Source organism: Numida meleagris, chromosome 6 (genome assembly GCF_002078875.1).
Source record: "Numida meleagris isolate 19003 breed g44 Domestic line chromosome 6, NumMel1.0, whole genome shotgun sequence".
NCBI lineage: Eukaryota > Metazoa > Chordata > Aves > Galliformes > Numididae > Numida > Numida meleagris.
The window spans coordinates 6321289-6348486 of record NC_034414.1 but is presented as its reverse complement, the minus strand read 5'-3'; the positions used below and the strand labels follow the sequence as shown (position 1 = coordinate 6348486).

The 27198-nt window shown below is 37.7% G+C and overlaps 1 protein-coding gene across 4 annotated transcripts; it reads right to left on the bottom strand.

The window, feature by feature from the left end:
- QSER1 (glutamine and serine rich 1) lies at window positions 1540-27198 on the bottom strand. Of its 4 annotated transcripts, XM_021401666.1 has the most exons (13): window positions 26032-27198; window positions 25482-25591; window positions 24088-24249; window positions 18238-21924; window positions 15471-15760; window positions 13894-14010; window positions 13157-13290; window positions 11090-11301; window positions 10398-10535; window positions 9031-9128; window positions 7467-7619; window positions 6056-6151; window positions 1540-5490 (listed from the first exon to the last, which is right to left on the bottom strand). In XM_021401666.1, exons 3-13 carry the CDS (start codon window positions 24221-24223, stop codon window positions 5350-5352), a joined length of 5202 nt encoding a protein of 1733 aa, XP_021257341.1. In that variant the 5' UTR covers window positions 24224-24249; window positions 25482-25591; window positions 26032-27198; the 3' UTR covers window positions 1540-5349. The 4 variants fall into 4 exon arrangements, with proteins under 4 accessions (XP_021257341.1, XP_021257339.1, XP_021257340.1 ...); XM_021401664.1 differs by having other exon boundaries at window positions 25482-27198; XM_021401665.1 differs by having other exon boundaries at window positions 15471-15757; window positions 25482-27198.

Here is a 27198-nt window from a genome sequence, read left to right as displayed (position 1 = left end):
CTGTACAATGTGCAGGAGTCAACAACCGTGTCATGTTTTGTCAGGCCCCTAGTTTACGATGGGAAAGGGCTCTTGTCACTCAGCTAAAGCTAACTTGCAGAACTAAAACATAATTCGTGGCCAAGTACCTTTTCTTTTCTCTTCTTTTTTGACCAGCTGATTCCAGAATTGCGACACTTGGATTCTCACACGTGAGCTTTATCTTCAGCTTCCTTTGTGCAAAGTCCATTAAATGTAGTCAAACGATCTCTCTGGCTGTTTAACAACTGTTGGACCTTGCACTGAAGCAAATAAAGAGCATTCTCTTATTTTTTCTTCTGTTACCAAAGTTATAAGGATAGTAATTTCTATATGCTGATCAAAAGCAACAAGCTGGGAGGCTTCAGAATCCACCAAAGCTGCTTTACTCAGTGAAATCTTCATTCTCCCACAGCTTTGAATAAGTTACTAATGTGACCTAACCACATGATAAAACATGGATGCGTTAGCTTTTATTCAGTGATCACGCCATCTACTTTGTTGCTGCTATAAAAACGTGATACATAAGTAACGCACAGAGAAATCATATTAGCGCACACCAGAGGTAGAAAGGAGGATGCAAAGCAACATGATTTTACTTAAAGTCACAAGGCCTACAAGGCTCAAAATGCTATGGCATATACTCCCAATTATATAGTTTAAGATTTTAAGTAACACATGTAGAATAAGTCAACAGAGACTTAATCCGATAATAATTTGAACTGGAAAAACCTACGGAAAAATAAGCATAGCAGCATTTTAAATTGAATTTTGGTTTGGGAAGCAGCTTTTACACAGAGAACCATTATAAAAATATTTTAGCCCTTTGCATTCACTTTTTCGTTCAAGAAAGTGGCTCAGAGAAAGCCTACCATATATCTTATGGCCAGCAACGAGATTACGTGGGATTTCAGCCCTCTGTGTGCAGCAAAAAGATTCTTGAGAAAGTAACTGGAGCAGTTCCCTTTCAGTGAAGGAGGCAGGGGGAAAGACAAAAACCCTCTACCACCATTTTTCCCCACAAGAACATACAAACAATGTTAAGCAAAAGAACACAAAGAAAACAAGATACCAAAAAAGCACCTGGATCACAGAAGTCATCTCTCTTTTACCCCAGTTTTCTGGCTCATCATTTCTCACATCAGTTTAAGACCTGGCAGATACACTGTGAAAATGAATGCAAAGCATTTAGAACCCAGAAATGTAATAAAAGTTCCTCAATCCATGTCACATAGTAAAAAAGAACTAGAAGTTTTTCTTCACCTCGAGATCAGAAAATAGTCTAAATTGCCATTTTCTCCCCAACAAACTAGCTTTTCAAGATTCAATAGTTATAACAATAAATGACTCAGCGTTATGAGGTTTTTGTTTAAAAAGTGTTTTCACTTTAATGGGTTTAGTTAATAACATCATGAATGGTACAAAAATGTGTCCTTTTTCACATTTCCATACATTGTATTACGGACCACCTGAAAATCTGGACTAAGAACGTATAAAGTGTCTGTTATTAGCCCTAGCCTCTTTTTTTTTTTTTTTGCCATACGTAGAGGAGATATGCAGAAAACATGCATTTGTTAACAATGACATGTTAGTATTAGCTTAAACAATACGATATGACAGAACGTGCACACTGCAATGCACGCGTGTGTAATAGAGTATGAGACCAAATGTCACGTGTTAGCAATGAGAAATGAAACGACCAATGACACACTGACATTTTGTGACCATAGTTTTAGCTTTTCTGTTTTAAAATTGTTTTAAATAGTAGTAAATATTTAAATAATATTTAAAATATATTTCCCTTACGGAAATCATTTACTTGGAAGACAGCCTGTACGATTTGCCTTTTTAAAAAGTAGTATTTCATTTAGACAACATATGAATACGATACACGTCACAGAACTCTGAAGATCCCGAAGTCCTTAGCCATTTTCAGAAACAGTTTTTCAATCCAATTTTGTCTCCGATGTTTAGTTAGCAAAACTTTGGAAGTAGCATCTCAAAGAAAACCTGCCTTCAAGAGAAATACTGTATTTCAATAAAAAACAAACCCAATGTAAACAGGGATGCCATACTAAAGGAATTGACAGTGGAATTAAAAAATAATAATTCATCACACAATTAGTTTACTTTCTGCTTTGCTAATTCATAGTCTAAAGAGGGTTTTCTTCCTTCCTAGTGCATCTTCTCTTGCAGACGTGAGCGCTCAATTTCCACTGTTAGATGTTAAAAGATAAGGACATCTCTGTTGCTTCAAGAAAGAGACAGAAGATTGAGGTGTGGGTGCAGACTTATCTAAAACGCAACAAAACAAAGTATTTGTGCAAGAAAAATAATCTGTACATTGACATTTTTTCTAAGTTTGCTTCAGTATAAAAAAAACCTTTTCAATCCCACTAACAAAACTCTATTCTTGTTTATGATCCTTCACACACTTGAGAGTTCCATGCTTTTAATCATCCTCAATGGTAAACTAATAAATCCAGCCACCATTTTTGTAGCCCACGACAAAGACAGAAGCTCTATTACATCTGCAGTAGTCTGGGGCAGTTACGGACAAGTTCTTTCTGTCTCTACAGGCACAGTGCTTGTTTAACTGGCCTGGGGAATAATACAGCCAAAAATAAGCCAGGTCACCCTCCCCAGCAGTGCAGAGCATCCTGGCCATTTTCATTTACTTATCTAGATGGTTATCACTAGAATTCACCTTCTTGTTAAATAGGGACAAACTACTCCAAAACTCTTGCATCTCTTTTTTCCTCGGTTTCTAAGGACTTGGATGAAGACAAACTGCTTCCTAAACCTACTTCTAGATTCAAAACTCTAGAGGAGCTGTAAAGTAGCGGTACAGAAATCGTTCAGAAAGCAAAAAGATCTCTCTGTTAGTTGCTCTCAGTTGTTCGAGGGAGGGATGTGAGACACAAAGTCTGATGAGTTCTTTACTATACAATCAAGGAGCCAACTCCCATTCCCCCAGTCTGCATCCTAACCGTTATTAAAACTACAGCTCAGGAAACCCTAAACTATGTTGTTTCACCAAAAGGAGACAAGAGAACTCCATTTGTGCAATTAAATATCCCTCTTGTATCTATGCAGCCAGGAACTACTGCTGCCAATCATCCCTGCCAATAAGGGAATACCCTAAATAAATTTGGGAACTCCTACTATAGATTAAATAGTACAGGAGGCACAATGCTTCTATGTCTCCAGTTTGCATATTTACAGTAAACTGATTTTCAGCTGATCACTACTGATGCTGGCAGCTCTGCTTCATGTATTAACCACAAACTTTAGCTCCTACTAGGTTCAACACAGCATGACTGACACAACCGCAACCCTTCAACCCTTGTGTCTACCCTTCTTTACACTATAAAAATGAATTAGCTTCACAATTGCTCTGACATTCTGCACATTCTTCCTAAATAAAAGCCCATTTCACTCTCCTTGATTATAGTAGACATCACAGTAGCATAACACATCTAGTAACTCGATAGCGACCTCCGTTCTTAAAGCAAAAGCATTATGACGAGGCTTTAAAAAAGGCAGAGGTACATACCCATCTCTGTTCACTGTAGTCTGCATACAAGTTTTAAAGGAGAATTATTGCTTTTAAAAGATGAATAGCTTTGGAAATACGGTAAACATCCTATACGGTTCTAAAACTAATCAGCTAAAATTCTGTACATACTTTAATATTCAAACCTATTTGATTACTCAAGATCAAATAATTGCATTTTTACATCTATTCATTAAACTCTTTATAGTTCTAAGGTCTAATGAATATTTAACAACTAAACAGGATAAAAACAGACATCAGGAAAAAAGGTCACATGGCAATGAACATTATTTCATTTGGCCAATGAATAGTGAACCCTGCTTTCTTGGCTGAAATTAAGGCACTAAGTGGCAGTTAAAGGACAAAGGAATTATTCTTTTTTCCTATGTTATCTGGAAAAGAACAACATGACTTTTTTTTTTTTTTTTTTTTTAGGACCCCAGTAAATATCCATTCTGAATGACTCAGTAAGGCATTCTGTTGGCAAATTTAAAGAAAATGTTCTCCTGATTAGAGCCCATTACATTCATTGTCTGAGTGTGACTAGTGGCACTACTGTTGAACTGGAGGGACAAGAAAAGCTACAAGAAAACGTCTGAAGACTTGAAAGGCACCAAAAAGAGAACAGCTCTGCAACTGCCAGTTCTACAAACAACTAGGTAAGCTGTGTTTAACACTGCATATAGTCCATTCAATCAGCAATCTTTGTTGACAAAGATATAGTAGTTCCTCATTTCAACTCTCAGTTAATCAAGTGCTAGTTTAGTAAGAAATTTATTTCCACGTATCAGAAAATACTTGCAGTGTCTAACACAACTACACTTAAAGCAAAACTAGTCTAGTATGCATTATTCTGGTTAACACTGAAGCAAACCTGTATAAACAAAAGGGTTACCTCGAGATATATAGTTTACAATATGAAATCAACATATAAATGAATGGGATTTACTGAAAACAATGGAAAGTATTACAAAGATACATGAAACAATTTTAACCACAATATTTTCTCTGTGAAAAATACAACTATTAGTGAGATAAAATGTACAATTGAATTTTTTCTTCCAAAAGAAAAAAAAAAACGCAGTATAAAGGAAAATATTTTTTTTCTTCAAAACAGGGAAAATAGTTAAGGTCATTGTCTTTCATTACAATATAATTTGACACACAAAAAAAGCAGTCATAGGATTGCACCAACTCCACGTTCAGTCTCCTGAACATGACAATAGAAAAGGAGTCCATAAAGCATCATGACATTTCTGGATTTTGTGATGGCAATATATGTTCGCAGAAACTGATGTCACTCCGGCTCTGTTCACAAAATGTACAAAACTCAATTTGGTAGCCAGACACGTGTACCCCAACGCTGACTTTTCTGTTGCTTAGTCAGAGATGGAAAAATCTGTAGTATTTTAAGTGTTGATATCTTTTTAGCAATAAAGAAAAAAGTATATGTAGTGCATGCTTTATCACTTGTCAAAAACATTTCTGAAAATAAAACTAAGTTATCCAATAGTTCACAAAACAGAAAAAAAAATTCTTCAGGTTAAAAATGTGGTTAGGTTTACGTTTAGTTCCATCTCCAAAGGGCTGATTTCCTTGGCAGCATCGCTTTTCCTTAGCAAGAGCCAAGGCACAAAGTTCCATAAAGAGAAATAAAACTGCCTATGAACAAGAACGCAGCCTGGCTTTGTGAAAGAAATCAGAGCCTCTCTCTGAGCTTTCTGTTCCATCAGATTAGTGCCGTAGAAAAATGTGAGATTTGGAATACATTTTTGTTATGAGCATTTCTGCTGGACACGATTCAAAAGTTCACCAAACTTTTCAAAAAGATCCTCCACCCATTTCATATTTTTCATGCACAGCTGCACAATCTCTTCCTGTCCTAGATCTGCGCTCTTCTTCTGAACAGAAGAAATCTATTTTGAAGAGAGAGAGAGAAACGCATACACATATATACGTGAGACTGCCGGTATTTCAGGTTTGTTGTTTTTATTTAATATTCTGCAGATAAATACCACCCTTCCTTGGAAGAAAACTTCTACGCTTTAAAAATAAAGAAAACCCCTCCCCAAACCGCTTTTGTTAACAGCTAAGCCAGACTTCAAATCTCGTGTTTCTGCTACCCAGAATATTTCAGTCAAGGATTTGCAGAAAAACAGAAACGAGGGGGCATTTTAAGACAAGAGTACCTTCTAGAGCTCAGGAGTTACATAAGCTGATAAAATTCATTTAATTCATTTGGAAAACAGTGAAGAATGCTAACTTACTCTGACGCAAACTGATTCCACACAAACCTCAGCCTCGTCTCTGAGCAGCAGAGCCCTTTAGGGGCAACATATGCACTCAGCGTACTCCTTTGTTTGTAGATTTCATTATTTCCTTAGGGCAATCTATACTCACTTTCCAAGAGTACAACAGTCCTTCTATATTTCGACTTCCCAAACAACTGCAAAAATATCTCAGAAAAATGGGAACACTTACCTCTTCTTTACATGTCAGATATATGTGATATTTGTAATGATGGAGTGAGTGATACAAAGAATACAACTGTATTTTTTCTGGATCTACTGTAAACTCCTGCAAAAAGAACAGTTTTTTTCAGGTAAATTCACATTATGTTTCAAGACAGAGACAAGACAGACATGTCATTTTGTAAGTAATTTTTTTTTTCAACAGTTCAGAAATGGAATACTTCATTCAAATAATTGCTTTGACATATTTTGGTGCACTGTAATATATAATATATTATCATTACCTCCTTTCTCCACATTCCCTGCAAAATTATTTTATTAAAACTAGATTTGAGAATGCTTTCAGTCCTTCCGGATGTGCCACAACTGAAGTCTAGGGTTAGTAAGACACCACTTTGATAACCATTGCAGGAATTACCAAAGGTTAACTATTTCCAACAAAATAATTGCACTGCCAAAAAGCATATAGATGGTACATTAGGGAAGTATAGATCAGCTCTTTCCAGATGTCATTTATCTAGCCACTTTTTGCCCCTGTGAGTTAAGAACAGGCCAGTATCGAGCAAAACCTTATTACAGTGTCTCTCCAAGAATGCTATGGAAACAAAGAATGTGTACATTTCAAGCTTTTCCCTTCCCATCCAACTGCACAGACCAGTTCCTGACTGCATGAGGGAGGTAGCATACTACTACTTCCTCTTTCTGCAAACTTGAGTGGTTGCCACAGAAGACTTCCTGTACAAATATACAGGATAAATGCATAAATGCACAGGATAAGAGGATTTGGGTCTAAACATAGTAAAGATGCAATGTAGCGGAAATGCTGAGTCAAGGCCTAAACCAATGATGGAGCACCTGGTAGGAAGGCAGGGCCAACCCAGGGGAGCTCAGCTGCAAGCAATGCACTTGAGGGACCAGAAGGGGTGGAGCTGGGATCCACCCCTTCCCAGACCTCATTTAAGGGTTGGCACAGGGGATGCAAGTGGCTCTTGCTGGAGATCCTGGTGTACTTGAGGTGTTCAAGGGTAAGCAGCTTCTTTCTTTTAATATCTGTGCCCACAGCTATTGCATTTGAGCATATCCTCACTTGCTACAGCCTGGTACTTTGCTGCTATGGTGTCACTGCTGTGCTTTCCACCATGTTACAGCGTAACGCATATAAACTACACACTGTAGTTCAAGAATTTAAATAGACTCCTTTTGAAATATTTGGTTCTATCTTATGGACAATAACTTTAAAATATATTAATGACTGGAATTTAACTTTCTATTTCAAACAAAAAAAGCATTTCATTCAATCAAGATTATATATTTGTTAAACCTAGAATAAAAAAACTCATACATAAAACAGTGTTTCAAACAAACATGGTTATCACACTGGAGAACAGATGGTGGTAGCAATAAACTCTTTGAACACTCACCTGTGCTAATTTAGTGGTTGATTTTGAAGCCCTCAGTGTTTTCTTGTTGTAAGCTTTACCATTCATTTTGATCTTAGACACAGATGCTCCACCACTTTTTGTCTTAGAATCCCGAGTGATCACTGTTAGTTCAGGAAAAATTTCCAAAGCGCTCTTTAAAGAGAGCATATAAAGAAAATGGATTATGAAAAATTCAAGAATGGGCGGCCACTGACTGCTAACTTCAGGGCCTGATTTCATTAGTAATACAGTACTAAAATATCTCATATTAACTCTACAGTGAAAAAAACTGTTTAATTTGTGCTTATAGCGTAGAATATTAAAAATATTTCAACTAAATGACACTCATGATAGTGATATTTTCTGCTCATTTTTTCATTGCCTCATTCAGCTGAAACAGAAGCAGGCTTTACTCCTTGTTACATTAACCTGAATCTTAAAGGAGTATCAAGCATTTTCCTCACCAATACAAATGTGTTGACAAACATCAGTGTTGCACTATCTCTTTTTTTTGTTAAAACATCGAGTTCAAGTTGGTACTTTCACAACAGAAGACAAACATATAAGGTTTTTATCTTGCAGTTTAAATCACAAGCAGATTCCTTAACTCAGACCCAGAACGCCATCAACATCCTGAGCTCCTATTGTGAAATTCAGGCCTAAGCTAATTTAGGAGATACGATTCATAATCTGCCTCTTAAGTGAACACACAAAGTTATCACATTAGTTATGAACTCCAACTGAGTAAGAAGCTTTAATTATATGCCAGTATTATAGAGGATACTATTATTTTTTCCCTTTAACTAAAGAAAAACATAAGCTACTCCTCATCTTGTGTGTACTGTGAATGTAACTAGAACTCTAGAAATTAAGAAAAGTTAATTTGTTAATAAAGTACAGCCTACTTTAATTGGCCTATCTTCTCCGCACAGACAGGTCTAAATGTATCAGCTAAGAAGTATTTTACTAACACAGAATTTTAACCACAAACAAAAAGCAAAAATGGAGGGCTAATACATCCTGCCTCTCTGAGGGTCTGTTATGTTTTGAAAATAAGCAGCCCTTCCCTGTATGTCAAACAGTTCACACATGAGTTGTTCTTTGGTCGTTCTGTCTGGGCTTCAAGTTACTCTGGTCGCACTATCTCCTTCGCAGAGGTCCAGGCATCTGTTCCATGGTACAGCTATTTAGTGTAAAATTGTATTAAGATTTTTAAGCAATAAATTGTTAATAAACTTAACCAGCAGTTCTAGAAGGACAGCAAACAGACTTCCTTTTGGAAAACTTTAGAAGCTTAAAAGGAAAAGTATTTGAAAATGAATGAGAAAGTATGGTGAGCAAAACTAGAACTTTACCTTTGTGGTTTTAACTTTTCAATCAGAAATGTTCTCCAAATGCTACACACATGCACTGAATTTATAGCACCTCTCTTTTCAAATCCATATTCACTTCTGTTACAAACTTGCCTTCTCAACTTTTTTTTTTTGGTTGTGTCTGCATGGTATGCATTCAATGACTGGCTCATAGTATTACTTAAAAAAACGCAGAATTTTTAAGAGAATACCTTGAAAGTATTATCCAAGCGTAATTTGGGAAGCAGCCTTTTCCTATTGTCATTCAGCATGCCATCAATTTTTCTCATATGAGGCAAAAGTAGCTCATCTAAATGACAATTTTAAAAGTAACACATGATTAAGAGACACACAGTAATATAAGACACCTATTGAATCCATTCTTCTACATACTAACATAAAATGTGAAAGTCAAATAATGTAATCGGTTTATAAACAGATTTTAAAAGTTTGAGAATTCCCTCCCCATCAGGCTGCTGTAGATATCTTGCAGCTTAACTGCTGACTGCTGCTCAGATCCTTCTCTAACTTTGAAAGGAAAAAAATCAGTAGAGCAATATAATCTTAAAGCATTTACTAAACAATCCTCTACTGTGCAATAATATTGGCAGAAGACAAAATATGTTTTTGACATTCTCTGATACGAGTGGACTCTTGTTTATGAAGTCAACGTTTTTGCTTTCAGTGAGACTACTGACATAATTAACAGGGTATATAGATCCTTGAGCTAAGTACACTGATGGATAACCAGAGCAAAATGGGAAAGAAGAATAAAGAAAAAAAGTTAATTTAATTTAAATACAGGTGAACTGAATATGGTGGAAAACAACAACATGCAACTCAACAGGTGAAATAATTGGTTTTTTCAGGACCTTTAACTTTATACATGAGTGTTCTGCTAATTTTTGAGAAATAGAATAGTTCTCAATTTTATCTTCTGGAATCCACTCTAGTAGTAAGTCCATCAGAAATGCTCTCCCTAATGGGAAAACAGAATACAATCGTCTTTGATCAGAATTTCAAGCTCCTGAAGCGTGAAAAACCCTATTTTTAATAGTAGAAGGGATCAGAACTACCTAGTTAGAAGGCAGTTTATCTACATTAAAAAGCACATACCTGTAATGCTGTAATTTGAAGTAAATGCTTTTAGGATTTTAAAAGATAACAAAGAGCTCAGACCTGACAAGTCAGATCTAACAAAGCAGACAGAACAGCATTTGAGTTGCTTTGATTCCCCAAATAGACAGTGCATAGATACATTTACGTACACATGTGCACCTACCCTAATCTGAACTTGAACTGCATTACACAAGCAGTAAATATAGAACATAAATGTTAAGTAGATAGGACAACAAAACAAATAAGGAAATAAAAACCACCCAAACCCACTGTGTTACCAAAGCCAGAGAAAGCATTAGAAAACCAAAACCGCAAACAAATTATGCAGTCATTTGCATAAAGTGATCTTCAGACATAGATATGTAGCTAAAAGCTTAGCTTTTTTTTTGTTTGCTTGGTTTGGTTTTCCTTACAGATGAATAACCTTAAAATCTACCGATCATACAAATTGTAAGCATACCATTGCTCTTTTCCAAGGCTTGCATTGTGTCTGGATCCAAGGCAATGCTAACAAGCAACTCCATATAGCTCTTGAAGGTCTCTTTCATAGCTCTTGTGTTCAGAAAGCGAGTAACAAATGGAGCTGGAGGTACAAGCTCTGAAAATTAATGGGAATAGGGTGATTGTTCTTTCTTAAGTATTCCGTGAATATTTTGTGCTTTTTGAAACTGGAAGCTCTCTCTAATAAAACAAAACATAAGTGACCCCTACTGGTATCTGAAGAGATTAAAATCCATTACAATCAGAAATAACGGCCAAACTATGCACATATTAAAACAGGTACAAACAACAAATCAGGTACAAATGGTACGTTGTTGTTGTTGTATGTACAATTTCAACTACCCATATTCAAATGATGGTATTCTAGGAGATTTAGGCATTTCTTTTTCCATTTATGTAGATGAAAGCCTTAGAGGAAAGGAATAACGAATAACTTCACTGGGATACTTCAGACTTGACGTGTAAGTAGTAAAAATATATTTAATTGGTAAGTTACAGTGGAGGTTAACTGTTGCACTCCATTTTGCATGGCACTGTCAAGTTAGTTTATTAATTAATTAGTTTTCCCAGTGAGGCTACTAAGAACAACTTGCAAGATGATTTTCAGTTAGTTCAAATAGGCTGAGATGCTAACTGCAGCGTATCACTCACCATCCTCATCACTTTGGGCCTCAGGTGAAGAATCAGACTGGGAAGATGAAAACTCCTCTTTCCACTTTTTCCTTTTCTTTGGTGGTGGTTCAGCCTTCACTTTTGGCTGCTTAGCTTTGGGTTTCACAGAAGGGACCTTTGTTGCTGTTGGTTTTGGTGTTGGTGGATCAGGAGTTTTGTTGTTGCTACTACTAGGTTTGCAATGAATAGTCCTGCAACAGCATGAATAACATCTTTATTGAAGCAATTACCACACAAATCTGGGATTTAACAGAAGAGCTGCTGGCTTATTTAACCATTAGATATTCCTCGTGAACTATATATACTTACTTTGCTGTCACATGCAACTAGGAATTAGGACATATGCACTATATTGCTACTTTTTTTGATATGATGCTTAATAATTACTCTCAACTATCTATAATTAAACAGTGTCAATTTTATAGCTAGATAGACAGGCACAGCAAGTTCAAAACGCCCAACATTCTTAAAATTTATAAGCTACGGAAGATTGGGGCAATATTTGGGGCAAAAAAAAGACATAAAAAAATCAGACTTGACAGACTTGAACAAATATATAGTACTACAAATAGTAATTAATGAGCTCGGCTAACAGTGTGAATTTTGGGTACTGTATCAATACAATGATGATCATTGCAGTAGAAACAACACGTATTGAGGACTGCAAGGAGGAAGAAGAAAACTCCTCTCTGTTCTCTTCCTCACACTCAAAACAGGAAATAGGAAATTAATATCAGAAATAGAAAGCTTGTACTTTAGGACTAATACCAACTTGGCATAATATGAGAACTCATCACCTGGAAACAACAGAACAAAACTGTGTGATGTAGTCAGTTGCTAAGTATCAATGCAATACAGTTTTGAGAACATGGGATGAATACAGGTCTGGGAAGTGTCAAGCATGGTTTCTCATTCAAATGGGAAAGCAGTGAAATGTACTATTAACACGTTTGATATCTTCCAGAATCTTGTGAATAATTCTAGTCATGTGACAGAAATGAAGACTTTCCACTGAAATGGGTGGAAACAATAGATGATAGTAGGATGATTTGAAAAATGGAAAGTTTTTCTTCAAAGAGGAATTAATGCAGCTTAGTGATACTAAGATGGAATCTGATTGCTCTCCCAAAATACATCATGCAGTAAGAACATTGGGGAAAAGCAGAAATAAAAGTCAAAACACTGTACTGGAAAGAGAAAATATGGGTACAAGCTAATCCTGATCATCTTTTGGCTGGAAGACAATATTGTTTCAGAGCACTGGATGAACAGGTCCTGGAACAGTCCTCCGTGGCGAAGAGGAAAAAAAATACCAAAATCCCAGCTAGTTGTCAGTAGATCAGGATTATTTCATAAAATCAGTTATCTGACAGAAATGCTTTCTTTGACAGCAAAGAACTGGACTTATGAACTGAGCCACTTCCTGGAGGAAGAACGCTCATTTTTTATTACTGTTTACTAACATCTGATAAAAAAAATCTACATTAAATTTGAAAAGCCATAGAGAAAGAAAATCCTCTGATAGCATCTGAAGCTGTGGGAAGACAAAATGAACTCAGCGTGAATGCACAGAAAAGGCTGTATAATGCAGATCTATAACGTTATGCAAAAGTGCAGCCAACACAAAATGCAGTAACAAAAACGTTTGCAAGCATACTTGCAGTATACTGGGTCAGGCTGGTCACTAAAGCAACCTGGAAAAGCATACCTGACTTGCAAAATGAACAACGGAGGAGAAAATGACACAAACAAACAAAAACATTATGGCTGTAGGCTTCGATCCACACGCTGAGTAACAGGACAGAAGAACACAAAATCATACAGCACACAGAGCTCTAATACCTCTGAAATTAACAATTACGGCAATCCATGCCTTCCAAGTAAGGAAGTCTGGATATGCCAATAATTTACACCTCATTTCTTAAAACAGAACAGTTTCCACTTGAAGATGAATTAAAATAGCACTGAGTTATAAGTCTTGTTTACTACAATATGTTCTTAATACAAAAAAAACATGACAATGAAAAAGAAGCTGAAATAAAATACCTTGCAGACTGCACAGGCTTGCTTCGTGGCTTTTTTGAACATACTCTAACATATTCCTTTTTGTTTGCATTTTCAATGAACTTCACATACACTCGTTTGTATTTTGTTTTTGCATCCCCGAAATAGCCAAGATACTAGGGAGGAAAAAAAAAAAAGCATTTAAGTGCTTCTGCTAGGTATAATCAGTTTTACAATTAAATAATAAAGCAGAATATTTTAAAACAATCTGTTCATATACAATGATGAGCCCTCCTACAGCAGTTAAAATTTAAGAGGAATTCTTCTGCGGGTTTCCAAATAATGCTTAAAATGAGAAAAAGAGGCTGGAGGTACTTTGGGCTTTGTTGTGACCCTCTATTTGAAAAACCCCACCTTCACTGTTACCAGGATTCCCTTCTGGCAAAGGGCTACTTGTTGAAATTCTACCCTGTATGTATCCTTCCCCTGGAGAGCAGCTGGTTCACGAGGCTGCTTCCACTTACTTTAGTCCAGTTGTGAAAAATTATTCCTTCACCCAGAGTCAACAATAACAAAGAATCCATGCCCCAAAGCCAAGAATCCGTAAGAATCCACCCATTCATATATTATGAAATAATTTTAGAGTAGGAGGAAAACAGTTTTTTTTGCAAGGATGCTTCCTAAGGGTGCTATGTCAGAACTGCATGTTATTTTGCTTCCCAGTCTTCCATTAAGGAATTTAGTTGTCATGAAGCTTCATAAGGAATGTTTAGACTCACGCTGTTGGTAGCAGCAAACTCTCTCTGTCCATCTCGCACTTCTGGAACAAACTTTTGCAATAAGGCCTTCTGTACTTTCCAAATAGCTGGAGGCTCTTTTCCTGTTTGCAAAGCAAGCTGTAAGAACAGAAAATTATTTGCTAATAACAATGCTTGTTCTCATCTCAGGTGTGCGTTTGTACACTATGTTTTTTGAGCAAGTTATCCAGGGATAAAATGGAAAAATAGGTAATTCAAATTCCAACTGCTCAGTTATTACATGCCATTTTTATTAAGATAGCGTGACATGTACCACAGTAAGCATAATGATCTCCAAACTTCACCTTCAGAGTGATGAAGCTGTGCCAAACAGCTTTGCCTGCGCTCAGTGTCAGAGCTAGCAGATCCTACAACCGAGCCACAAAACTGCAGTTTTTCAAACGATATGACACGTTTCAAATTTTGTATCCATTTGCTCTATTAAATGTTTTTCTAACAAAAACGCAAGAGTTGCAACAAGCAGCAAAAAAAAAGCTTCCAGGACACTCGATATTCCATAGCAGAAGTCTGCAGTACCTATGATATTACAGGGGGATGCTCACAGTAACATGAAAAAGGAGTGTTCAGTACAAATGAATGAAGAGTTTTCAGCTCAACTTAAATCCAGAACTGACTTCAGAATACTTTTCTTGCTCAAATAATTCAGAAAAACAAATTATATTGAAAATAGATTTGAAATTATTACCTCTAATGAGAATTCTCAAATTACTAACTCAAAAACTCCTTCTGGAGAACATACAATCAAGTATAGAAGCACTTTCCAAGGAATATTTAAATAACAAGAAAAAAAATCCACAAAACTTGAGCAGTTTTATAAATGACAAGAGAATGTTTTATTTTAAAGCTGGTCACACTAATGTGATAAAGCTACGTGCATTAATTTAAAACTTTAGCCTGAGAGGATGAACACAGATAAGTAATAAAAAATATGAGAAAGCAACGATAAGAGAATTGCCGGCTATGATAAGAGCAAAAGAAAAGGTAAACATCCACTAGAATTTGAAATGGAGTGATAGTAAGAAAAGGCAATAAGGAACTTTCCCACAAGCTCCCGTGAAGATCTGTACTGGTCGCTTATGGAAACCATTTCAATGGAACCACTGAAACTTATGGAGCCGTTCAATCAGAACCTCTCCCAAGGAAGAAAAAAGACAACTCCAAGACTTTACACACACACAAAAAAGCCATTTTTCCAACATCTTATCCCTGAGAGCCTACTAAGATCTTCCAAAAATAATTTTAAAAAATGGAGTCTCAATAGCCTGTGAAAATTTTTTGTTATATTAAAAAATAAAAACTTAACTCCAAGTTCTAAGAGAAATTACCAAGACAGAGACTTACATTATTATGGATAAAACGGGTCATATACATTCAAAACATATTCATAAACCACCCAAGTTACCTTTGAGGTAACTTGGCAGCAAACAGCAGAAAATCAATCCGTAGCACTTTGTTGAAGCTAAGTTAATATGGAGGTCTGCTGGTGTTTTGCATTGGTTGGGCTTTTTCCCCATGCTCACAGGAAGTATTTACATTACCTTTAGCGCCTCTATATCTTCAATCTTCACTACAAATTCATCACGTTCTCTGTACATGCCCTCTCCTCCACTGTCGGTATTCTCCTCTTCAGTACCTCCTTCTATTGCAACAGTTGCCTGGATCTTTGCTAATTGGTCTGAAGTCCCAGCATCCTGCTGACCTGTTTTTGAGGAGTCAGCTGAACTCATTTTCTCCTGCAGGCTGACTACAGGAGCCGTTATCTGCGGCAATTCCTGCTTTATTACAGCAGTAGCAGAGGCAGCAGAAACGACGGCCGTTTTCTCAGCTTCTGAAGAAAAAAAAAAATTGTTATCAAGAATTAACGACATGGATGGGAACTAGATTTTTTTTCCTGTTACAACACATATAAAAACCACATATTCTAAGCAAAACACCTATGTGAAGAGCTGAATACGATTGTTAACTTGGTCACGACTAAGCCATTAACAAAGTTGAGATGTAGCTAATATGCCTCTGATTGTATTACACTCAAATCTATTAGCATCTAGAAATAACAACAATTAATGCCTCAGAAAACAATTTCAAAGTTACAGACGCTTCAACAGGAAATACTGTTGTGCTTTGTGTGACTACGCAAATACGACAGTAAAACCTTACAACATTGAATGGTGCTTCCAGTCTGCTGGTAGGTAAGGACTTTTTAAATTGGATTAAGGAGAGAGAAATACACATGAAATATGAGAACATTTGCCCTATAGCTTTTGGACATTTATCAATTATATCTTGTAGTAACATAAGTGGAAGTTTCAGATTGCAGTTTGGGTAATATCCTGATAATTTTTAGTATTAACAGAAGTAATGAGAACTGACAGAAAAAAAAAAGGAAATTCTTCACTATGCCCCAGTGCCAAAGGAAACTCCCATCCTTCAAAATAATCATTCTTTCCCACCTGAACAAATTAGGATGCTTTCAGGTATTACATAATACTCTTCTATACATATTAGTTTCAACATTTATTTGCTAATTGAAAAGAAATCAAATGAAATAAGCCACAGGGTAATTAGTAATATCGCTTAGAAAACTGCCTTCAAATTTAAGAAGGCCATTTTAAAGTTATTTTGCAATCACTGTTAATTGTTGAGTTGTTGAACAAAACAGGAAAAAATGCAACATTTTCGTAAAAAGTAATAATAAGAAAATATCAAATTACCATGTCAATACAAAAGCTATATACCACATATGAAGATTCAATATATCAATTCACTAAAAGCTGCTAAGCCATGAAATACTTTCTTCTGGATTTATCATATCCCATTACTAGAAATATTTTTATTCGTTCATTGAAGACTGTAACAGCTTTAATCAGACACAGTATTATTAGTTCCCCAAGTATATTTACATCTCCCTCGGAACAGCACGTTAGCGTATATGTACTACTTCACACTAGCCACAAATGACCGCATTTTAATTTTTGTCTTTCCATACTTGTGTGCAAAAACAGAGAGAAGAGGGAATTACTAGAAAATCTGCAGAACACTAGCAGGTAGGAAAGAAGTCATTATTAAGTATCTCGTATTTTGTACAAACTCTTGTTCACAACAAAACAGGAAGGCAAATTAAATAATCTGCTAGTATAAATACTACATCCTCATTAAAAATAAAGGTATCACAGCGCTGTAAAACAAACCCTTGCAAATCCAAATACCCACACAACAAAAACACCTCTGAAACACTTCCTTAGGAAGCTGTACGTACAATGTGACTTAGGAAAGTTAACGTAATCAGAAAGAGAGGCTCAAACCATGGAACTGTCCAAATTTTGGCTTTCTAGGTGGAAAAAGAAGTCACCGCTTTCTTGTTTAAAATGCTTATTAAATTGAGAGCTTATTTCTCTAAAATTTACTAGTACGATTATGCAATCAACTGGGTAGTTTTTAATTGCTTACCAGAGAAAACAAATTTCACTGAAAAGATCTAGTTAGGCAAAAACATGTTGTATGTCAAAAATACTTCAAAACAAAGCAGCATCAAATAAAAGCTATGATTGGAGAGAGTGTAACATATAGCACAGATGTAATACAAATGGAACTGAAGAGCCAAATAGATGGAAACATGACTAATGCTGTCATCGGTGCTTGCTGTCTGTCCTCCTGCCCAAAACAACCTTTCCCAGCTTTTGTTCTGCTAGCCACAGATGAACACGAAACTACAATACTCCTGATAAATACTGCCGAAATCCAAGTCAAATGGTTCCCATCTTGGACATGACTTGCTAACTTAGCAATGCTCAGTTTAAAAGCGTAAAATTTGCTTTCATAAACATACTCTGTGCAGCTGGAGCACCACAGAAAGCAAACATTCAACTCTACCCTGGAAGAACTTAACCTTTGCTGGCAGCAATGATTCTAGTTCTCTTACTCTATGAAAATACATTCAAAACCACTGGATGTGATGGTTTGTTGAGGTTTACGGACGACAATCACACTGAGCATTCTAAGACAAAGGAGAGAACAAACACAGGATTCCAAGTCTGGGCTGAAGTAGTTTTTCAGCATTAGAAGAGTCCTATATAAGCAGCATGAAAAAGTTTATCGACACATTTTCCAACTGTGGACAGCATTAGCTTAGGTCGTACTCAGCACAGCTTTTGAACACAACTCTTAATTATGGCTGCAAATAAAAACAAAGTAAACCAAAACATTTACCTGAATTAAAGATAGCCAAGATTTTTCTTCCCCCATCCCCCTCCCCACCCCAACAGCTAGAGAATTCTCCAACGTATGCACTAGCAGCAGCTGTTTTACCTGACTTGTTCTTTCTGTCAGAAGAATCATCCAGGGCTGACAATGCAGTAGAGATGCTCTTCTGAAGATCATGGTTACCTCCCACAGAATCATCTTCATCAGAAGAAAATGAAGGCAACGTTTCTAAGTTTTTCTTAAGTTCCTCATCGGCTTTTTTGGTTGGGCTTTCTCCAATGACCTCAGAAGCTGCAGGCGCTGCTGCTGGCACAGGCTTTGTGGGTGACTGTAGGCAAGGGCCACGAACTATCTGGGTGACTGGTCGCCTAGTCCTGTTTGGCATTCGGACAGCTGGAGCTGAAAACTGTTGCCTAGGTCCAGACTTGAGAAAGTCTAAAAAAGAAGCAATGAATCCTGTTTTGACTTCAGGCTGTTTTTCTTCAACTTCTTTAATTTTTTGCCTCATTCTTTCCTGATGCTGGTAGGTATCGTAACAACTTTCAGAAACAGGACAAGAGTACATCAGACAAGAGTCATTTCCTCTTGAGTTTTGACGTTTACATTGTCCACTTCTTTTTATCTGTTTCTGAATTGCACTATCTTCTTCTGCAGCGCTTTTGTTTTGGCTTTTTCCTTTGCTTTTTTTCTTCTGAAGGTTCCCTTGACTTAAATCCTGGCATTCCTCCTCAGCTCCACTTTGGGGCACAGGCAATGATTGCAATGGACCCTTTGACTGGTTACCTGCTACTGTACCATCATCACCGCTCATATTAAAATCATTCTCTGAAGCAGCACTTTCTTCACTTAGACTCTTACCGCTTGAAACAAAATCTAGGTCTCTCGCATTCAGCGTGCCATCAGTAGAAACATCGTTATCTTCTTCAGATTCACGACTGATACTAGACTGTTTCTTAACCGGGACAGCACCTTGTTCTTGCTCCTCTTGACCATGGCCAAGAGTGGGAGAGGTCATTCTTGCTGGTACACTTTGATCAGAAGTGTCAATGCGCTGATGATCAAGGTTCACAGTTTTTGTCTGTATAGCCGACACTGGTGTAAGATTTATAGTGATTTGGCCTCCATTAAGAGAAATATTATTTATACTTGCTGGCTTTCCAACTATAGCAGGCGAGGCATTGAAACCAGAAGATACATGTCTTACATCCATTGATCGGAACTGTGTTTTAGACTCCTCACTGTTTTCAACAGGCTGGATTTCCTCATCGTTAGATGCTGATTTGGCAAAGTCAGACGGCGTCACTCCACAGGCTGCCGCTGTTGCTGCCAGGATATCATCTACATTGGACAGTATATTCCTCTCGTCGCTGAGAAGCATAGATTCTGGGAAACATATTGAACTAAGAGAAACAAACGGATTTTTTGAATCATGTTGACTTGTCTGAGTAAAATGATCTTTTGTTGTCAAATGTTGCTGTAGTGGTTTTGAGGGCTCGGAAATGTCCATTTTCATTACTTCCGAATTTTGAGTATGAAGCTGTTGCTGAGAATGACCTCCATTGCTTTGAATAATATGGCCATCCATCTGAAGGAACGGGTGTGTCACCTGTTGAGGACTCTGTATTCTTTGCACTTGTGGCGATGCCTTCGCTTGTCCTAAACCTGACTGCAGTATGGACTGATGCAGAATCTGCAAGTCACAGGTTGACTCCAGAAGCACCTGTGCACCAGGCAAACACAGATGATGACCGTGCCTTAAAGCATGAGGCTGCACCTGCGGAGTCGTACTAATGACTTGGCCTTGCTGCTCTGAAGCTTTACTTTCATGTACCTTATGCATAAGAGAATGTTGCTGGTTTAGTTCTTTAGAACTCACATTTACTTGTGTTGATTGCATTAAATTAGCTGTTTTTTTCATATCATGGCTTAAATTAGTGATATGGCCAATGTGTTGGGAAAGCTGTTCCACAGTATTAGCCATTCTCTCGTCTTTTTTTGTTCCTTGAAGGGTAAGTCCAACAACTTGATCTTCAAGACGAGAGTTACTTCTGATTACGCTTTGAGAGTATCTGTCATCTGCTTTTGAGACCCGATAGGATGCATCCTGAGCACCGATCTCCCCATCGGTTAGCCTTTGGGTGGAAGATTCAAGAGACGCTTGCCGTTGCAAAGCCTGCATATCCTGCATTGACAACTCTTCTTCTTGTTTTGATGATGCATACAAGTTAGAGTCTGATTTCCTTTTTACATATGTTTTTGTTTCTGAGGAAGGCCTGTTGTTCTGCAGTGCCTGTGAATGAGCTGGGGATGCAAAAGGAGGAGACTGGACAGACGGCAGAAACTTTTGAGACTGCGGTGAGGAGGATTCTTGTGACTGAGCGTTCTGAGAAGAATGCAAAGAAATATAGCTCTGATTAGGACTCGAGGCTGGAAGAGTCTGTATCCGAGGAGAGGCAGAAAAGGGAAGAGAAGGTGATGTTAATGTTAAAGACTGCCCTGAAGAATAGCTTTCTGAAGGACTGACAGCTGATAAAACTTGCGACTGAGATGAAAAGCTAACTTGGGATTGGCTAACTGGAGATAAACCCTGAGAGTGACTAGAAGAGTAACTCTGAGATTGGCTGACCGAAGAAAGTTCCCTCGTCTGCGGAGAGTAGTTCTCATTTGGAACTGAAGTCAGAACTTGTTCGTCTGAGGAGTAACTTAGAGTTTGACTATCAGAAGTAATAGTTTGTGACTGCCCAGAAAAAGTCAACGTTTTGTACAACGTGGGCAGCTTCTCAACTTTGCTGGATGAGAAATCCTGTGAGTGACTGACAGGTGGCACATTCTGAGCCTGGGAAGAAATATAATTTTGGGACTGGCTGACTGACAACAGGCTCGGGAGCTGTGCTGTAGAATAGATCTGTGCTTGGCCTGTAATGACAGAACTCTGGTTTTGTGCAGTTTTGGCATAGCTTTGTGTCTGCACAGTGGGAGCTATGCTCTGAGGTTTGGGGGTCTTCGTTGACCTTGGAGGCTGTTTCGTGGAACAGTTTTTCACTTTTGCTGTGGAAGCAGGTGGAAAGCCAGGTGATGGAATTGCAGATGTATAAGACTGAGCAAGTTCCACTGTGACTTGAGAAGTCTTCTGCTGTGGTCCTCCGTTGCTCACCTGAGTAACATCTCCAACTGGACTGCAGGATAATGCTGAGTGCCTACATGTATCCTGAAAATTAACTCCACTTGTACTCGTTAAATAGCTGTGTAAGGAATGCTGTGAAACAGTCAATTGAGCCTGAACAGACTGAGTACTTGAAGGCCGCTGATGGTGTTTAATAACACTACATTCTCGCTGAAGTGCTCTATCGATAGAAGCAGTGGAACCAGTAAAGACAGACGTGCTATATGCCTGAGAAACCTGCTGAGCTCCTCCAATGGTTGAAGGCAACAAACTAAACTGAGGTTGCAAAAGATGGGGTGCAGATTCTTGAGCAGAACGATATGTTGATGACTGAGGTGGTATACTGGTACTTAAAACAGAACTGCCTAGCCGCTCAAAAGTCAAAGCAGCTGGAACAGTGCCTTGTGATGTTTTAATCTGTAATAAAGGGTCATGGGTAGTTAAGAGGCCATTTGATGTAGCACTGAAAGTAGTATCTTGAAGAGTAAGAGAAGGAGTAGTAGCAAAGTTTCTACTGCTGAATGTGTTGGGATGCTGATATGCCGATAAAGCAGATGTCGGTGGAAATGTTCCAGAGGCTGGCAACGCTCCAGTAACGAATAGTTCTGTGGCTGCTGAGGAATGCATACCTGGAAAGAAAGAAAAAACATAAAGGGAAAAAGAACGTAAGGGAGCTTTACGAGTTACAACTCTGCATTTCTATAAATTATTTTGTTGCAAGGTCTTAAACACTTACAAACATAACAATCTCTAGAATCAATATGCTTTTCAACAAAAACATAAAGAGAAGCACTTATTGTGGGTAATCTCCAAACGAGAAGCAAAGTTCAGTATGAATTCCAAATTCTACACCTAGAGCAGGTTGCTCACAGAAAGTAACATGCATCTTTATCATGCAAGTTTTGGATTAAAAAATGGTGTAAGAATAAGCCTGTTTTTAAACTGAAGGCTCTTTGTTAGTTTTTGTTTGAGTTTTAAAAGAATTCCTAGTAGAGGACAACTGATTAAAAACTCTGGACACTTTTAATATATTGTAAGCAAACAAAATTACACCGTACCAATTGTAATACAGAATTACAGGAGCAATTTCACCCTCTCCAATACTTCTCTAACTCACTTCATATGAAACACCATTTTGGAGCATACAATGGAACAGCTATGTATAATTTTTAAAAGGGAGGCTCTAGCTTTCAAGAGAATGAATAAATTATTTGCAAGCTTCTTTAAATGAAATATCACATCCAAGTGAAAGGTATAATACTACTTATTTGCACCCTAGCCTTGCTGTGACATACTTGCTTAAACATTTGCTAAGAGAATACACTATTATATAACTTAAATGGCAGTGTAAAATTCCCCTGTAAGCTTTGGTGCTCGCAGCAGCGACTCCTATCATTCCCCTTTTTTATCCTGTGACTTGCAGGTACTGGTAAAGTTTATGTACTACTTCTGAAGTATGTGAAAGCAAATGAGGAAGGCAAGTTTATTTTCCAAGAGGATTAAGTTCTTTGCAAAAGAATCTGTAAAGTGATCCGTTTCCACTGAGATATTTACAAATACATGTGAAGTGGAAAAATGTAATATCACGGGTATAATTTGGCTATTTTCAATTCTTCTCAGACAATTAAAATAGCTTTTAGTAATGGATTATTAAAGAATAAATAGAATTTTAAAAACCTGTCAAGTAAATAAAGTTTGTCTTGAGACAAACATCTCAGGAAAAAGTTTAATTTTCATTATAAAACACTTCTGCAACTTAATCACAAAATGACTTTGGAAGTGTCAGATGAAACTGCGAAAGAAAGTCTTTGTTTCTTCTTTTCGGTTCAAGACATACAATGATATGAAGAGATATGATACTGAAGGTATTTTTCGCAAGTCAACAATAAGGTCTTTCTGAGTAAGAAAGCATAAGCAGTGTTTTAATGCATTTCTTTTCTGCTCTAAGAAACTGCAACATCATGTACAAGTGAGTTCTCATTTACCGATCGCTACCACTACGCAAAGGTAGGGGCATCCAGAGGGCAAAGAAGGGGAACAATTTACTCCTATTTTAACTATTGATTTTCAGTTCTCCAAGCCCTTCCTACTACTGAAAGTGTGGAAATCTAACCCACTGGAGGAAAAAAGAGCGTTTTCTGTCAGATCAGTGAATAGCTCTGATTCACCGCACAGTCACACAATCACTGCGTAAGATTAAGCATAACTTGAAGCTACCACAGATGCAGCAGCAACACTTATCTTGGTGTGGCTGTCTATAGCGAGCTCCAAATATGCAAAGTTTCCTGCTCTGCACAGAAGGCTTGACAGATGGGGGAAGTTTACAGAAGGCAGTCAGTCTGCCATAAAAGATGGCATATTTGTGTATTTTTGAATTAAACCGCTGATTACAATGCAATGTGCGCCTCAGGCCCTCTGTTTGAGAAAAGCCTTGGTCATTACTTGTGTACAAAGGGCTAAAGTTTTACACAGACTTACAGTGGTACTATCGTAGAAGAACTATGTCAGGGAACAGAGTTTGAGAATGAAAAGTCTGCTAGGGTGTTAGTGAGGCTAATTCCAAACAGAACGTCAGATAATGAATTTGAGTAATTAGATAAAATTAAATCCTGCCCATCTAGACATCTTCTGCTTAGAGATTAATACAATTTCATTGACTTTGAGATTTTAAATACCAAGATGGAAAAGAAGTGGAAGACGTAGCCTTTTCTGGTAGGATAATTTTGTTTCAAATAGTCCCAAATGTTCAATCACAGTCACCACAGAATTGTATTTCATGAGAGATTTTTCACCTGTCTGCCAGGAAGGAGCCCTGAATTGTGGCAAAAGTGTAGATCCTGAAGAGACTGCCTGAGCGGTGCGAGACTCAATTGCAGAGAGAAAATTCATAACTGAAGTTTCCTTAGTGTTACTTCCAGAGGTGTGCATACCGGTATCAAAAATTCCTGAAAGACCTAGGTAGGGGCCAGGAGGAAATGAAACAAAGCAATTAGACAATTCAGATAAACTTCTTATAAAAAGCTCAACCAAATAAGGATACACATTCACAGTCCACTAAAAACAACCTATGAACATTAGCAACATTATTAAAGTACATTCATTCTTCATCGTTTTAACCATTTCGTAGTGTTAGACCTGTAAACTGGAACTTAGTGATACATTTTAAAATATCTATTACTAAATGTCTATCAAATATGACGCTCTGAAATAAAATTTAGGTCCATCAATAAAAATTCTCCCTTCATTATGGGATTCGCTGTTTCACTTGTTACGTGAACTCTTTAAACATTCAGAACCCTCTCTGAAATGGGTTCGGCTCTCCTGTACCAATATTTTCTTTTGTGCAGCTTAAAGCAGTTTGCAATTCCCCGTGGCACTGGCACAAGAAATGGGGTCTTGGCTTCATTCCTTGTCTCAACAACTGTTATCCATACCCTTCAACGGCTGGGGGTCAGATGGGAAATAACACATAGGTTGCAGAGCTTTGAGCAGCTAAAATTCTGTCAAGATTACAGGGTCTGCAGCCTGGGATGTTTCCTGCAATTTCTGTCCCTCATCATGCTGATCAGGGTCCCGGCCAAGAGACTGCAAATACCTGCCAGGCCACAAGCTCAGCTATCTTTCCCTTGGAAACAAGGTTGCAAAGTGAGGGGTAAGAGATCATGCTCTGTCTTCTGCTTACACGGTGGCAGGATGTCACCAGGAGCACAGACTGATGCAGACACAGACCTAATACAGCTTAACTTGCTACTATATTTAGAATGAATTTTAACTTTTCCTCCAGCACTGGGTCTTAATTTGCACACGTAAGTACTTACATCATTACGTTCCTAGTTGCATTATTTATTCTATTTGCTTTAGTCTGAAAGAAGCGGCATGATTTCTGCAGCTGGCTTTGAGGCAAACGCAACGTTTGGCCCTTTTGCCTATGACATAATCTGAAAAGCTGTATTTTAAAGTGCAAGAACATAGGAACTAACAGTAAGTTACAGAGGAGATCTACCCCTTGTGTTTTCCTTTCTACTTAGGACATTTTCATAAAAGCTATTAACCAACTGTTAACTTTTTACTACAAAATCAGCTTTCCTCACACCATTTGCCACCATCTGTTTAATAATCCCTCTCATCATAAAATACACCTAAAAACTGAGTAATTAAACTTTTTTCTCATAATATAGCCAATTACCAGTAGGATGGTGTGTAGTAGAGTATCCAGGAAGCTGATGAGAAGCTGTGTATGTCTGTCTGTGAAGATCTGTTTCTGAATGTGATGGATGTCCTCCTCCATAGCTTAAGCTAAGGAAGAAATTAAACATTATGAACAAAACCATGCAGCTATAGAGACAGGGTACAACTACGACACTATCAAAATTGACAACGAGAGCGCTGGCAAGTGACAAACAAGTGAACGATCTACAGTTTTTAAAGTTTGGGAATTAGGCATCTAAATTAACATGTTTTGATCAGGCTTATCTGGAAGCAAGCACAAAATAGAGTGTCTAAGCTGGTACAAAAGCAGTAATGCGGGAAATAAAGAAATGCAAACTAAATATCGAGCAACATTAGGACCTGGCCAGAAGCGCTAATGATTTCCAACTAAAAAGACCAAAAAAAAGAGCAGAAAGCAAAACAAAATCCCAACACTTTCAAGCTCTGTGTGGCACTTTCAAAGGGAGAAAACGTAAGCCAGCGTAATTTGCCTTTTGATGCTAAGCTTACAGGTGGCTGATACTTACTTCAGTGTTCATATGAGATTGCTTCTGTTCAAAACGCAGCTGTAACCAGATGCCAAAAGACGCGAACAACTAAACCCACAGCTCTCCCTGCAGTTAGCTGTGAGGGACTTCACTCACCCTCCGCATCCCCTGGGATGAGGGGGCAGTCACTCTGCACAAGGGAAAATTGGAACATTCGATGCCAGGAATCGTGACATCATGGGAAACTTTCATGGAAGTCACCACATAATATAAAAATTGGCAACACTACTGGATTTACTTCATTTCATTGAGATGACAAGAGTAGGCAGCAGAGATCTGATACGCCTGAAACAGTACCGTGACCTCTACACATTTTAACAGCAGAAGCCTGTCTATAACGGACACGACATCTTAGGCTTTGAGCTTAGCTTCCAGCCTGAGCTGCACTAACAGCAGACACATCTTCCATCTCATCCGCTCAGAGGATAGGAGTGCTCATATGCTCCAGATGCCAGGCTAAGGCATGAGCATGAGGAATGAAAAATTCTTTAAAAGTGAACGAGAAGCCTCAGCTATTGCGCTTTATCAATTGCACGTGCTGACTTTCACAGCAGTATATGTATTTTAGAGAACTGCCGAATCTCAGTTCAGAGTGAACACAAAATAACCTCTACAACTACACCTCAGAAAACTTGTTACCTACAAGAATCTCTACGTTCCAGTAAACCTACTTGAATAAACTTCCTCCTTACCTCTATCACGAGAATAATCAAAGTATATGATGACTTTTTATTTTATTCTTTAAACAACGCCCAGCTCATAGTTAGTGCAACCGCAACCTCAAAAATGAGTCTGCCTTTCAATAAAAACACTGTATTTATTAGAGCAGTTAATTGTTTATTGTATAATTACTTGTTGCTGGAATGTAGATTCTTATCTCAAAAAGCCTGCATATATGCCTTTGGTTTACATAGGCTTATCCTAAACACAAGCACAGCAATCTGAAAGAAGACTACAGCCTCAGGGTTTCTTTTTATGAAACATAATTTTTAAACAGATGAATTTACACAGGCTGTAATTCACATATCAAAAATCCATTGAGCATGGCAAATAACATTACAGCCATCTAGTCTTGCATACTCTGGTTTCACAGTTTGTTAGAATACCACAAGCATTCCCACTTGGACTCAAATTCTACATTACTTC

Bases quoted from the DNA above. Each gene is read 5' to 3' on its own strand.
- QSER1 (XM_021401664.1), bottom strand. From the start codon at position 25,626: ATGGTTTTGTTCATAATGTTTAATTTCTTCCTTAGCTTAAGCTATGGA. The intron at 15,761-18,237 runs GTAAAACAGCTG...TTTTTTCTTCAG, and splicing joins TGACAGAAAGAACAAGTCAG to AAGCTGAGAAAACGGCCGTC. The intron at 9,129-10,397 runs GTATGCTTACAA...ATTGTCATTTAG, and splicing joins AGCCTTGGAAAAGAGCAATG to ATGAGCTACTTTTGCCTCAT.